This window comes from Capsella rubella, unplaced genomic scaffold, assembly GCF_000375325.1.
Source record: "Capsella rubella cultivar Monte Gargano unplaced genomic scaffold, Caprub1_0 scaffold_2, whole genome shotgun sequence".
Lineage (NCBI taxonomy): Eukaryota > Viridiplantae > Streptophyta > Magnoliopsida > Brassicales > Brassicaceae > Capsella > Capsella rubella.
Window position 1 is genome coordinate 7,716,061 of NW_006238922.1, and position 15,882 is coordinate 7,731,942.

General features: G+C 27.3%; 1 protein-coding gene across 1 annotated transcript; it reads right to left on the reverse strand.

The window, feature by feature from the left end:
• Positions 1-542: 542 nt before the first annotated feature.
• LOC17894706 (zinc finger protein 4) lies at positions 543-2,626 on the reverse strand. Its single transcript, XM_006302638.2, has 2 exons — positions 2,377-2,626; positions 543-1,596 (listed from the first exon to the last, which is right to left on the reverse strand). Exon 2 carries the CDS (start codon positions 1,568-1,570, stop codon positions 779-781), a length of 792 nt encoding a protein of 263 aa, XP_006302700.1. The 5' UTR covers positions 1,571-1,596; positions 2,377-2,626; the 3' UTR covers positions 543-778.
• Between the last annotated feature and the right edge of the window lie 13,256 nt (positions 2,627-15,882).

A 15,882-nucleotide genomic window follows, 5' to 3' on the forward strand; every position in this document is an offset into this window, starting at 1 on the left:
GGTATATATAATGTTATATCCACAAAGTTGAAATCAAAACACATGTACAAAGTTGAAATCAAGTTGAACTTCAATGCATCCATACATATAATTCATAGATCATTTATATAAACTTAGCTGAAGTATTTGAGAGTCAACTAACAAAACAGTTGAGTTGTTATCAAAACTTGTCTCCCTCTTTACACAAGACCCACAAGACACATTGCTCCATAGATCAATCAAAACATTTTGCTATCTATCTTCTCCTTAGTAAACTAAAACTTGGAAGGAGGGCTCTGTTTCTTCTTTAGATCTTTATTACTTATAAATCATGATATATACAAGATCTTATAGGCATTTAAACCAACTAAATCGTCTATGCATTCTAAACGCTAGGTGTTGAATCTTAGTTCGTTTAGTGTCTTAACACTTTCTTAAACATTGTTGTGTATACAGAAACCAAAGGGACTTTTCAAGATATTAATGCCACTAGACTGTAATAAGCAAAGAACCTAAATCACTTGTGAAAGATTATATAACGAGAGTTGATAACATAATGATAATTAACATAATATTTGGTTTAAATACATATCTCTTTGGCTTTATACACACATAAGCAAACAGGATAATTGACTTTTTTGGTCGATCAATCAATAGTGACCATATATAATGATAACATATCAGAAATGGTTCGTGAAACTCTCACTGTACATAATAGAGTTATGATGCTCATTGCAACCAAATTAAGAATCCAAATTCAAAAGGAAAAAAAAAAGTAAAAAACAAAGAAAAGGAAAGCTCAAAGCTTCAAGGTTAGATCTGGGAGTGAACTCTCCATATCCGTAGCTTGTGTGACATCCAAGAAATCCATTTTTCTTTCACTTAGATTATCATTACCCGCATCAGCCGCGACCGCATCGATCCCTTGCCTGAAACTCCCAGGCCAAAGCATCTCGGCCTCGTCATCCTCGACGTAAAAAGGCATACAATTACCAAAATACCCCTGGTTGAACCTGGCAATGTTTCTAATAATATTCTCTGATGTCTGCCTTGTCATGCCACCAGCATCATGGGACGAAGCGTGAGCCCGAATTCCAAGTGTCCTAAATGACGTCATATTCGCATTTCCGCTTCCGTGCAGCGGCAGACACGAGAGAGCGGCTGCTGTAGCAGCAGCCGCGTAATTGCTACCCGATCCTCTACCAGGAAAGACCCCAGCAAGACCCATACGCATAGCGCGTTTGGCGAGTGTTCTCTCGCGTTTATGAGCGTTTTGATGACCACCAAGTGCTTGAGAGCTATAGAACTTCCTTTGGCAGTAGTTGCAAGAGAAGACTCTCTTGGATACAGTAGAAGGTTGTTGTTGTTGTTGTTGTTGTTGCTGCTGTTCTGGATTGCTACTCTCACTTGTGCTCGAAAGTGGCAACGTCAAAGAAGATGATTCAAGATCCAAACTGTTGTTGTTGAAAGAGAGGCTAAGATTCAAAGAGACAGGTTTGTAATCTTCCCCAACCGGAGACAAGTTTGATGCTACTTGGCTACTGCTACTGTCTGATGATGCTTCAATTTCGAGGTCTAGTATTGGTCTCATGATTACTGAGTGTTGTATTATTTTTTCTGCAATGATTTGTTAAAGAATTTTAAGAAATTGGATTGGTTATGTCCAAACAAAGTTAGATAATGCATACAAAATGATTCTTAATAATTATTTCAGTGGGGGAAACATTGGTGTGACTATAAATGGTCCTAACGAGTCAATGAGTAGACAACATCAGAAGTGCCAAATTTAGTACTGACACATCCATCTATCAAACAGTCAACTCTTAAACTAAACTAATTGATTCAATAAATAATTTTCACTTAAATTAAAATTAACTAATTTCCAAATAGTTTTAGTTACTTTTTATAATTTATTATCTACATACTGAATTTCTATTTCATTAATTGTGAAAACCCTAAAAAAAAAAGGACAAAAAAGAAAACAAAAAATCTGACAAAAATTAAACACATAAACACAAAGGAACAAACAAACAAACAAAAACAGACAAACATATATAACGAAAAGATCACCGACAGCAAAATCTCATCTAACATACGAAGTAGATCCACAAACTAAATTATTATCTATCCTTAGTAATTAAAATAAACTTTTATTTATTTATTTATTTATTTATAAGGTATCCAATGTTTTTGAGCAAAACGAAAAAAAAAAAGAGGAATAAAAGAAGTTGATGAAACATAAATGGCAATAATATATATGTGACCTACACAAACCAAACTCATAGCCATACTTAATAATTGTTGATCAATCATCAAAAACTTGAAATCTTGAAATAGAAATTGTTAATTCAAGAACATCAAGAAAACCAAGAAAGATGATAAAGAATGTTTCATTACCTTAAGTTTAGGATGATGATTATGAGGAGACAAAGGCTTGGGATTTGAGAGAAGAAGAAGTGTGAGTTATGAACAGATTTGACTCCATCGATCGAAGAGTGTTTTTGAGATTTAAAAAGAAAGAGATGAAGTGAGAGAGATGAGAGATGTGAGAGAGATGAGAGATGTGAGAGAGAGAGAGTTGTATTGTGTATTTGTGAGTGTTATGTTTGGTTTGGGAGCACAAAGAGGAGAGAGTGGATTGTGTATAGTGTATGTGTTTATTATGGGAAAAGCTAAGGTTGCTGTGAGTGGGAGTGGAGGGGACAATGGTGGGACGTCTCACACTTAAGTCAGGCCACAGTTTTTTTTCTTCTTTTTTATAAATTATTTCTTTGGATAATTTTCTTTATTTATAAACAAATTTTTAAGAAAATATTCTATCATGTAATGGTGTGATGGTTTAATTGGTTTCATACTCATTGTCCATAATAATTACTCTATTAATTAAAATTCTGTTAAAGGTTAAAGTTGGCAGTCAAGTGCGGCCAATGGAACCAGTTCGATGTGTGTTGGCTTTAGTATTATCGGATCTGAGTCCAAATGAAAACTACACTCTCAAGTTTAATAAGATTAGAAAAGAAAAAAAAAACAAAAGTTTAGAGTGTTGTGTTTTTGTAATTTTGAAACCCAAAGATATATATATATATTCACAAAATACTAAACCCACGTTTATCATTAACCTGTTGAGTATTTATTGTGACTGCTCTTGCATTTATACTGAAAAATGAGTAAATTTGCTTTATAAGAGATTTTAGATGAAAGGTAGATTTATATCTATGAATTTTCAGAATGGTGGTTGGCATTGAAACTTCACGAACTGCAAAATCGCTGTTTCTTTGATTATAAATCACTGTTTTTTGAATGTAATTTTTTTTTTTTTTTTTGAATGTAATCTTGTTTTTTCTTTTATGTTTTTGTCTCTTTAGAGATATTTTTTTTTTTCAACCAAGTGGTTTTGGTTAAGTGGTAAAATGAAGTAACTCCGCCACCTAAGTTCGACTAGCCTTAGCTATCGTAGTTCGAAAATATTTAACCTATTTTCACGAGCTTTAGGGATTAGTCTTGGGCCTAAAAAAACCTTTAAATCATCTTGAATTATTAAAAAAATTGAATCATTATTTTTGCTTGCTTTTTTGCCGGATATGTTAAAAATATTCGATAATCGTTGTATCTTTCAAAATTTTATCAATAATTTTCATATGACAACAATAAAAGTAGAAAAATTAGATATAAAAAAATAAAGGGAAAATAAATAAATTCCTAAATACAAGGTGATAATTGAGCATTTTATCAATCAAACGTCTAGTTGATTAATGGATATGTGAAACTGAGAGACTAACCGATTTACTAAACTGATGTCTACTCAATTAATCAGCTATTACAAAACCATTATTGATATAATGATGTTGATTTTGGAAAAGCAGAGCCATATATATAAATACCATAATTTTGAAGCGTATGAACAGAATTTTAGTACAAAACTTAAGTGATATTTTACTTTCTTTTTAAATTAAAATCTCCAATAGGTTTGTTTTTCTTACGAGAGAGTACTTTAGTCTTTACAATTTTAACTATTGAAAAACTTAAGTTAGAAATAAAGACAATTCTAATAGTGTAAAGACAGATTATTAAAAAAATGGCCTTCACGAAGCTTAAGTGCTTTAACTATTTATGCGTTTCTCTATGTTTGAGGCTTCTTTGTTTTGTTTTGCTATAAAAATGGTTGGCCATTATCGATGGGATCTTGAAGCTGACTAGGAACATAGATAAGCTTGTTCTTGATTTACTATTGTAGTTTTGTAGTCTTTTTTATTTATTTTATAATTTAAGGCGCAAGAGAGTTTAGTACATTTGTACAAATACTTCATTTTTACGAATACTTAATTTACTAATTACTTCAAATACTTGATCCTACAAATATTTTATTTATGATAGGAAATCGATCATTTTCTTGTAGTAATCAATTTTCTTGTATTGATCGATTCTTAAAAATTGTGGAAACTAATAATAGAAAATCGATCATTTTCTTACGAAACTAGTGTTGAGAGAGTTTAGTAATTTTTATTTTGTTATGTCATAGTCATTAAATAGTTCTACAAAACTAAACACTAAACTCGAAACTGTAAACTATAACATTTAGTAAATCAACTGAATATCCATAATTTTTTGTCGGTTTTTTATTTTTAATTCCTATATATGGGAATACTTCTTCGTCGGAAAATAATTATTATTATTATCATTTCTTTAACCGTCCAAAAATATTTTGTTTTGACCTTCACTCTTATTTTCTCAAATTGCTTTTATAGACAACACATACTACTTTTTTCAAATTTATTGCTAGTCTGATTCTAATTTTCTTTCTTGGTTTTTAGTTATATAATCTTGGACCATACAGCCTTCCATGTTTACATTTGCAATTTACAAAACCAACAAAAGAAAACAATACTTTAACAAAACTTATTAAAATAGTAAAAATATCTCTATCAAATGCGCAGTAGAAGTTTTGTATCCATATATATTTTACGAGACATTGATGTGAGAGGTGAGATCAGGAACAGTTCTCAAAATCTGAGATAAGAGTCCAAAGTTGAAGTTTAAAGATGATCACTACACACAAAGCATATCCCATCGTAGGACCACGACAACTAGTTCTATTGTTTTTTCTTCTTCTTGATCAGTCTCTCCACTTACTTACGTATGTTCTTGTCCAATACAACTTATTCTATTCCCTCTTTATAATACATAATATATATAAAAGTTTATTTAATTGTTCAATCTGATCATGTGAAATTTCTAAAAATAGAGAATCGAAGGTTTTGGAGTATAGTAGATGATTGTAGGGTTTAGATTCTTTTCTTTAATGAGTCAACTATTCTTTGTTACAAGTTTTGAAAAAGATTAAAAATTCTATGTTTTCTTGGTGTTGGTCCATAATGATATGATATTATCTTTTTCGTATCAATTATTGACATTCATTATGGATTAAAAATGATGGAGATATGTTTTAGAAAACACATTTTTGTAACCAAAAAACTACATTTACTTTTAAAGCATATGAAAATTTTGTTATTTAAAACGTTTATAGTGGTGAGCTATGATTAAGCAACTCTACTCCCAACACCAAAGTGAATTATTTAACAACAAACAACCATGAATTAATGGTTTTCTATAGAAACAAATCATGTTAATCATTTTTTTCATATACCATTTTGGTATATCTGACTAACGAATGCAAAGTTTAAGACTAGCATAACATATAGATATATATGTGCTTCTTATCCATAGTACAATAATATATGTTCTGCGACAAGTTGCTAGTTACATCAATCAAGCCTAGTTGGTGTATTAGATATTTTTATATTTCCGTCCGTACATGAGTAGAACAAATAATAGACATTAAAAAAATGATGTTCTTGAGAAAAATTCTATTTTTATGACAAAATTTATGAATGTGTAATTTTTATTAAAATCTTATAGATTTATTATTTTCGAATTTTAAAAACGTTTACTTTTTTTTCTACGTTACGTACGTTATAGTAAATACTAAACCCTAAATAAAATTAAAACCGACTAAACTAAAACATAACAATAAAACTCATGTTTAATCGTATTTTCCAACCTCAAAAATAGTAAATCTATAAGATTTTATTAAAAATGGAAAATCCACAAATGCCATCACAAAAATAACAAATATATAAGTGATTCTTAGAAAAAATTCATTTGGTTCTCAGAAAAAAAAAATCATCCATGTAAAAAAGTGTTAGTGAATAATCAACTTTTCTCATGTTACATAATGATATCTATTTTTTGGGAATAAAATTAGTAGTGATATATTCATTGATACAAGAATAGAAATACTAGAAGAAAATAGTACAATGGTATTAGATAATACTATTTTCTTTAAAATTTAATCTTTTAATCCAGCAAAATATTATTCAAGCAACTAACATAGATGCATTATATGTCAAAATTCAAGAACTATAAAGTATGGTGGCAGCATCCCATAAAAAGATTCTTTATGTTATTGTGTTTTCCTTTTTTATAAAAAAAGAGAAAAAGTGAAGTAGCTCCTCAGTGCATGGGGAGGACATCTGAAGTTTTTAGCTTTTTATTTTTATTTTTTAATTTTAATATTTTTTTAGTGTTTTAAAAATTTTGAAGTTTGAGAACACTTTAGATTCTTTAAAACTAGTTATCTTGACCTTTGCTGTGCCTTGGTAGCCTCTCCTCACCCATTGGACCTTTGCATCTTTAATTTTTTTTTGGTTTGTTCTTTTCTTTCTTCTCTTTATTTATTTTATTTGTTCTTATCACTCAAAAATACTTTTTTTCATGTCTAATCTCATCACATAATAATTCGAATCTCTTTCCACATTGTGTTTATAATTGACATGCGCCGTTTCTTCGCTTCTACGTCTAAACACAACCTGTTTAGTAGATTTTGGTAGGGATTTTTTTTCCAATAATTGTTACTATATTAGAATGATGTATTTTTGTATATTACTTTTCGAATTCGTATGATAATATGGTAAATAATAGATTGAAACACAGTTCTATAAATGTTTTTACATATAATGTTATATTAAAAACGTAATAATTTTGTAGTCTGGTTATTCGAATAGTCGGGTTTTCGGGTTTCAAAAATTATCGAATTTATTCGAATAAAAGACTATTCGGGTCGGATCGGATTTATAGTTTTGGGTTTCTCCAATTCGTTGGTTAATTTTGCTATTTAGAACACAAAATGATGAGCACTAGGTTTCAGCATATAACAACCTTTTAATGTAATCTAGCTGATCAGTTTATGTAAAGAAACAAACTGTTTATAACATCACTTATGGATGAAAGCTACTTTTTTTGCAATAAAATTTAAATTTTTGAAAGGAAGTGTTTGGAATACATTATTTGGAAAATCAAGTAGATCATCAAATCTTTATATACATTGACATATTTTGGAATTTGTATGTAGTTTCCCTTTGTTTCCAATCCCTAAAAATTTTATGTTTTCTATTTGTCAACACATGTATTTTGATTTTTTTCTGTATGAGTTTGATACTTTCAATTTTTATATATAATTTCTAATGTTTATTGTTAACTTTTGTGAAGGTTAACAAAATCTATAGCCACATGCTTGTTCTCCCTTTACTAAAACGTTCACTATTGATACTTTTCCACAAAGTGTTTTCATCTTCCACTTAACTTGAAAGAGTAATATAATTTTATACATCAAAGGTATATTTTTTTTTTTGTTGAATCAAAACTCTCTTTTGGAAAAGATGATAAGACGAGAAACCTAACTTTGTAGATTTGGTTTTTGTATAGAAAGATTTTTTTCTTCTTTTTCTTACATAACTTCAAGTTTCAGGTGGTCGTGTCTGCTCAAAAGTTTTACCGACTATGATAGAATAATGATAGTGTATAGTAATGTTAGTACATGCTATGTAGCCAATGCAGTTTCGAATAGGTGTCTCTTTATTGCATGTGATTCTTGGTATGTGTAGTATTTTTTTAGAGATGATAGTACATCGAAGCTATTATATATTCTTCTTTTTTTTTTTTTTTTTTTTTTGTAAATGATGTTAAAAACTTTTCTTTTACATAGCAAAGGATCATTGAATTTTATGTTATTTTACTTAAGAAAAAATTCGACTAAAAAAATCTACTTTCAAAATGATTAAATACGTAACCCTTAAATTATAAGATCGTTTATACGAAATATTAGATATTATAAAGATATCGCATAAATACAAAACGTATAGAAAACATATAAAAGAAACTAAAAATAATAGTGCTTGTCTTCTTGTTGATTAGGCCCATTCATTTATTACTATTGGGCTTTCTTTGATAATTTTTTTGTTAGATTAATAGAAAGTTAACATAAATTTAATTTTAGTTGTTACCACATAATTTAATAATCTGTGGCTTATATATGTACATAGTTTTAGGTTATTAATGTTTCACTTCAAAATCGTTGTACTGTATATGGAAACTGTTGATATGATTAAATTGTTTCTTACTTGTTATTTGCAAATTTCGAAATAATTATAATATATATATTAGTTAGATGATGTTTCGATGTGGAAGAAAAAACAAATTATTAAAGAAAATTAACAAAATGAAGTTAGCCTAAAATCGGCGAAGACAAACTTTTCGTCAAGGGTTACTTGGGCCTTCGCTTACTGGGCCTAACTTGATGATGGAATTATGTTTGATAACGAATCTTGTAAAAATTGGTGAGCAAGCATAATATTTTGAAAAATCTGAAAATTATGATTGACAATTTGAATAGAGAAATATACTCTTAAATTTTCAAATATGTGTATTAAGTTTCTCAATTTTCTTTATAATAATCTTACCAAATTTATATATATGCTAACATGGAATGTTAATGTAGCGAATAGCGATTAGTCTATATTTTCTATATTTACTCAATCTTTTAGCTAACAAATACAAAAAAAAATTTGTTCGATTTAATTATTTATGTTCATAATTGAAGGTGATTATTTTGTTTTCCTTATCTAATAAAATCTTACCAAAATATGATTATTATTATTATTTTAAAAAAATTGTAATTAGTGAATATTGTTTGTGCGTTGACGGAAAAAAAAATATTGTTTGTGTATAAATGTAATTTCCTTATTTATAGGAGTACATTTTATAGATATAATGTTAAAACTATTTACAAATCTTACCAAATTTTAACAAATCGACATAATCATTAACGTGAATAATTTTCTCTTAATACGAAGCCATTCTATTACATATTCATATTAGTAGTAAACCACTTCTAATACGAAATAATGCAACGTTTTACTATTCCAAATATCATTTTCATAACACTTTTTCTGATAGACAAATAAAAATAGAATAATAGTTTTATTGAAAGAAAATACATTAAAATTTTGTAAAACATTACTTATTAATTGTGGCTAATGATAATAAAAAAATAAAGTAGTATCAAATTAAAGTCTCCTTTTATGAATCTAACACCATTAGATATTGTTACTCCCGACTCTAATCAAAGATGTTGGTGCATGAAAGCTTGATTAGGACATGTTGGGATCTCTCTGACGACGATGATGATGATTACTTGGTGGAGGATAACTATTATGTATAGGATCAGAACCTGTTGGGACTTTTGTCTTGACTCCAATCAAAGATGGTTCTTCACGAATAGCTAATGCCATTGGAGACATCAATAGGAACAAAACTATGACAAATGCCACAACACTTCTCAAGATTTGCATCTCTTCTCTTTTTGTTTTTGATTCTCTCTATAGAGTTGTTTTTGTGTAGTTTAGTTTTGGTTCCTCGTCCTTCATTCTTATAGTGGCGTTTTAGTTGCTAAGTTAGGGAACTAATTAAGCTAGGCAATGTAAAATGTTAATTAGATGATATTTGGAATATTTTAAGATTTATAATTATGATTTGATATCTTAAGAAAATATGCAGAACTTAGAAACTAAGATTTGATATCAAATCACGACATATACTAAACATTACATATTTAGGAATTGTATGTGTATTATATAATATAGTGAGATAATTTGAAAATGAAATTTTAAATCTTAACAAAATTTTCCCCATATAATAAATATGAATAAAATTTCTATATTAACATTTTTGAAAGAATTTTTAAAAAATATCTTTTTTTTTTTGTAAAATATTACTCCCTCTGTTTTATTATAAGTGATGTTTAAACCAATTTTTTGACAAATTATTTAACTCATTTTATACAATACATTGTCGGCTTATGAACAATTTTTTTTTTGTAAAATTTTACTCCCTCTGTCACTGAAATTTTGAGAAATTATTTATTCCGATTTTGATCACAAAATCTACTAAAATCAGAAACGATATTAAATACATTAATATCAACTACAATATTCCATAATAATCGGATCTTGATTTACCCATATTTATTATACATTCAAATTGATTACACTATAGTTTTGGAAACAAATTGAGTAGTATAATTATTATACATTTAAAAAGAGAAATATTCTCACCGTAATAATTATGCATTGAGAATTATAGTAACAAACTTATTTTATGAAGATAACAAAATCGGAATTTAAGAGCATAGTCTATATAATATTTTCTAATTTATAAGAAAATATATTAATTATCTTTCCCTATATAAACCGATCGAATCAGTCTATTGATTTTTCTTCCATTCCATAACTAATAAAAATGATTTCACAAAAACATAAGGTTTTCTAAACTTTTTGCCAAAACCTTTGTTTTTACATATCTTCAACGTTTGTTAAAATTTATATTCTATTTGTATATATGATTTAAACGTTTCTTTATGTGTTTATGTATAAACTATATGAGATGGATTTGACGTTGTGATCCAAACTGTCATGAGAGACTGTGTTATCATTAGGTTTTGTTTCTTTTGGTTTAGTTTATTATATACATTCTAAAATTATGTTATGTTTATGTAGAAATCTTGACTAAAAAAACATTTAATATAATTTGTATTTTTTTTTTTTTTAGGAATCCTCAGTTCCAAAAGCAAGTTGTAATTCAGTTACTCCTACGAGACTGAATGAAATAAATTGAGGCCAAAGGATATGTTTTGTATTATTATTTTTTAATTATAATGATACTTTAATGTTTAATTTTGGAATATTTGATTTTTTAAATCTTATTTCTCGATATCAAAATAATACACATATAACATTCTACATATTTTAAAAAATTGGTGATTATGGAATCAAACCAATGATAAAACTTATATATATATTCATGCTAATTTCAAACACTGATCACTATCTCACACAATTCTTTTAATATTAATAACTTTTTTTTGTTTGACTATATTTATAATATCAATAGCCTGAAGTAAATCTTTATTTAACTAGTTTATCAACATCACTAATTTTTATTTATACCACCAATATTAAAATACTTTAATTTAATACTAAATTAGAGTACCACCAATATTTCAAACTCGGTCTTCTTAAACATTTTTTCTGATAGACAAATAAAATATAATAGTAGTTTTATCGAAAGAAAATACAATAATTTTGGAAACCATTACATAGTAATTGTGGCTAATGATAATAGAGTAGTATCAAAGACCACTCTAGTTATTCTTTACTTTAATCAGATGACCATATTTTGGTGGAGGCTGAGGAGGATGTTTATTATATAAAGGATTAGAACCTGATGGGACTTCTCTCTTGACTCCAATCAAAGATGGTTCTTCACGAATAGCTGAAGCCATTGGTGACATCAATAGGAACAAGGCTATGACAAATACTACAACAGCTTTCAAGATTTGCATCTCTTCTCTTTTTGTTTTTGATTGTCTAACTTTTCTTTATAGAGTTTTTTTTTGTGTAGTTTACTTTTGGTTCCTCATCCTTCTTTCTTATAGTTGGGTTTTAGTGCTAAGTTAGGGAACTAAGCTAGGCAATGTAAATATTAATTGGAAGATATGCATTTTTTAAGATATATATTGAGGTAGATTGGTAACGGATGTTACTTGTGCTTGTAGAGATTGTAACTATAAAAACTTTGACTTCAGAGATTTTGGCTGTAGGTTTTTGCTGTAAACACTTTTAACTGTTAAAATATGATTGTTAACACAAATAACTTTAAAAGTTGAATTTTTTTTTTGCTATTATATATAATTTTTATAAATATATGATGATTAATATTAATCCATATTAATACATAGTAAAAAATAAATAAAGTTTATTAATAATTAATATATAAGAAAATAAATGGTGATACCAAATCTTAAAATTTAACCCGTGGTACATATAATAATATTTAAAAAAATTATGGTCCTAATTTAGTAATAAAATTATAAACATTTATTGGCATCCTACAGATTTAAAGTCATACAGATTTGTAATTCTCTTATCAATGTGTCAAATCCTGATAAAACTTATATTGTAATATATATCCTGCATATCATTAATTATAATATATTGTGATAGTTTTTAAAAAAATATATATTACTCAATATATGAAAATGTGTGTTCAATGCTGCACAACGAAGGGTTGGTGAAATTGGAGTTACGTGGGTTAGTAAATTAATAAATCTAATTTGCTCACAAATATTATCCTATTGAAATGTTGTAATAATAGTGAGCAAATAAGGCCTATTAATTTTACTAATCAGCAAAAAATTAATTTAATCAACCCACCGATGAGGAACGTTGACAAATTTAATCAGCAAAAATTTAATTTCTTCATATATTTTGTAATTTAATTTTGACTTCTTTCTAGATAGAGAATTTTTGAGAAATACCCCTTTTGGTGTACCCCTTTTTAAAAATACCCCCTTTATCTATCCATTTTCAAAAATACCCCTTTTAAATATAAAAAATTATAAAGTTTTATATAGTTTATAAGGTACTTCTATATAATAACTACTACTGGGAGATTCGATACAAATATTTTAAAATGTTTTAAATAGTTTTAAATGGTTTTTATAAGTTTTATAAGGTTTTTAAAAGGGTTTATACGGTTTTTATAAGGTTTTTATAAAGTTTTTATAATTTATTTTTACGCTATTTATGAAAGGTATATAAAATTTTATACATATATAAAGGTAATTTGTGTATATATTTATAAGCTTACACACATATTTGGATAAATTTCAACATTTTTAGTGGGGTTTTTGATAAAGTTTGAAAAGGGGGTATTTTTTAAAAAAGGTGTATGAAAAGAATTATTTTTGAAATTCCTCCTTCTAGATATTATCTTTGTGAGTTAGGCATTTATTTAGTTTCTTTATATATTAAAAAAAAAACTTGACTGTACTTTTTTGTTTTGTTATTCAATCACAGATTAAGAAGGTAAAACAAAAGTTGACTAACATAGTAACTTTATTTTCCGAAGATTATCTATTTTCTAATTTCTTTTTGTGAAAAATATTGTCTCATGAAATAATATATATGTTTTTATTTGATTTAAAGTGTTATGAAATCAATTTCAAGTCTAGAATGCAATTCGAGAATACTAACCTAGCCACCTTAAACTCTTAAAGGCATAAAAAATGGGAATATCAATTGAAACAAGAGAGACCAAACACATAATGTAAAGTCAGGACCTATGCTTTTGAATTAATGACTTATATTAATTAATGACTTATATTCAATTCTATTTGACAACATAAACTAAATGGGATATGAAGAGAGACCAAATTCTTAGAATACAAAAAAAGCACAATTTAGTCTCAAGTTTCAATTCTATCTACACAAGATTCAATTTGACAAGACCAACCTTTTCTATGAATATCAAACATGGTTTTAAATTTTAGGGATAAGCTTTGCGACCCATTCACTGGTGCTATAGACCTCTCTATGACCTATAAGTCATCTTCTCTTGCTCTCAAATGGGTTCTTCACATCTTGATTATATTCAAAACAATTATATTTAATTTAAAACTTTTCATAATTTTATTTTATTTGTTTGGCTTTTTGAATATTTTAAATATATTTGTAATTTTATCATATAGCTTTAATATTTTTACTCCTAAAGCTATTATAAATTAAAAAAAAAAATGAATCTAAATTTTGCGAAAATGGATTTACTATTGAATGATGTTTATCACAATTTTTTCGCATCAGACATTTTGCGAGAAAAATTGTTAAAAAAGTTTCATCATTACATATATTCGTTTTCTTGTAATGATTTGAGACTTACATTGATTCACGTTATATTCATCATAAGTAACTGATGACTATTTTACTACTAACAAATTATTAATAACCATCGTTAAATTTCCCTAAATTAGCGAAAACATATTTTATCACAAAAACAACAAAATTTATGAATAGTCTCTGTGACTTTATTATACGAGTGCTATATTATTAACAACAGAAATAACTGAGCTTTGACTGCATAAATTAATTTTTATATAAACTCACGTTATACTCTTTAATATTAACCGAACCAATAACAATTTTTGTTTTGAAATAATAAATAAAGTCTTTCACTTATTTGAACAAATTTGAATTAATTTAGTTTTTTTTTTGTTTGTCTACATTCTCACTCAGTACCATATTATTCATCATCATTCCCTAGTTTATGACAAACACAATTATTATCCAACCTAAAAAAATAAAATTTGTTCTCTTTAAAAATATGAGATTTCTATAGTTAGAACCTATAAAAAATTATGTTTTCTATTACTTTAAAGTAGATATTTGAAGAAAAGCCATGTGCATGGGAAATCAACTTTACCTGGGTTTTTACCTATACAAAAATTAAAATTAACATATAAGACAACTTTATTTGAAAATTTTACCATTCCAACCTCAATTATCCTTAACATTTTTTTATAATAAACAATGAAAAATATATCATACTAGTTTCATTGAAACAAATTTATTTATTCTGTAAAACATTACACATTAATTGTGGTTAGTTATAACAAAAGTATTACAAAAAACCGCCTGGGTTTTTTCTATGAATTTTCTAAAATTTATTATTCCCAACTCCAATCATACGACGATGTTGGTGAAAGCTGTGGAGCATTTTGATTATGTAAAGGATTAGGACCTGTTGGGATCTCTCTCTCGATTCCAATCAAATGACGATGTTTTGTTGGCTGAGAAGGAAGTTTATGATCTAAAGGATTTCTCTTGATTGTAATCAAAGATGGTTCTTCACGAATAGCAGCCATTGGCGACGTCATTAGGAACAAGATCATTAGTGTTATGACTAATACCACACCACTTTTCATCTCTTCTCTTTTTTTTTGCTGTTTTTTTAACTTAGTTTCTTATTAGTTCTTTCTTCTTCTTTTTATAGTGGATATTTTAGTGCTAAGTTAGGGAATTAAGCTAATCTTTTTGTTGAAAAAAACAAAGCTAGTCAATTTGTTGACAGAAACAAAACAAAAAAGGAAGAATTGGGCTAGTCAAATGTAAAATAATATAGAAATGCAATAAATATATATGTATTATTTAATTTTGAGTTGGGACATTTATTTAGTTTCTTTATAAATAAAACAAGGAAAAAAGATACGCAGCTACATGAAGTATGCTACAATACATGGCCACACATCCGAAGTTTAAAAATGTATCCCTAACTACACAAACTATATGTATTGCATGCCCACATATACGAACTATATGTAGTCATGTCGCCAACATCACGAACATTTGTTCCGGTACACTTTTCGCCGGAATCTAGCGTTGACCAGTTTTACCGGCGTTGACCAGTTTTACCGGCGTTGACCAACACAAATATTAAAAAAATAAATTTTAGTTTTTTAATATTTAGAAATTATGTTATTAAATCATTTATAATATTGTAAATTAAAAAATATATATACAATATTCAATATAAAAATATTTTGTATATATATTCAATGAATTGATTTTTATAATTAGTTAGTTTCGATAATTTCAAAACTAAACTAAAATAAAAAACCAATTAGGTAAAATAATAATAAAAAAGAACACTTAAAATAAATAAAAAATCACAATATTT

What these genes read in the sequence shown, in the direction of transcription:
- LOC17894706 (XM_006302638.2), bottom strand. Translation starts at nt 1,570, where the DNA reads ATGAGACCAATACTAGACCTCGAAATTGAAGCATCATCAGACAGTAGC.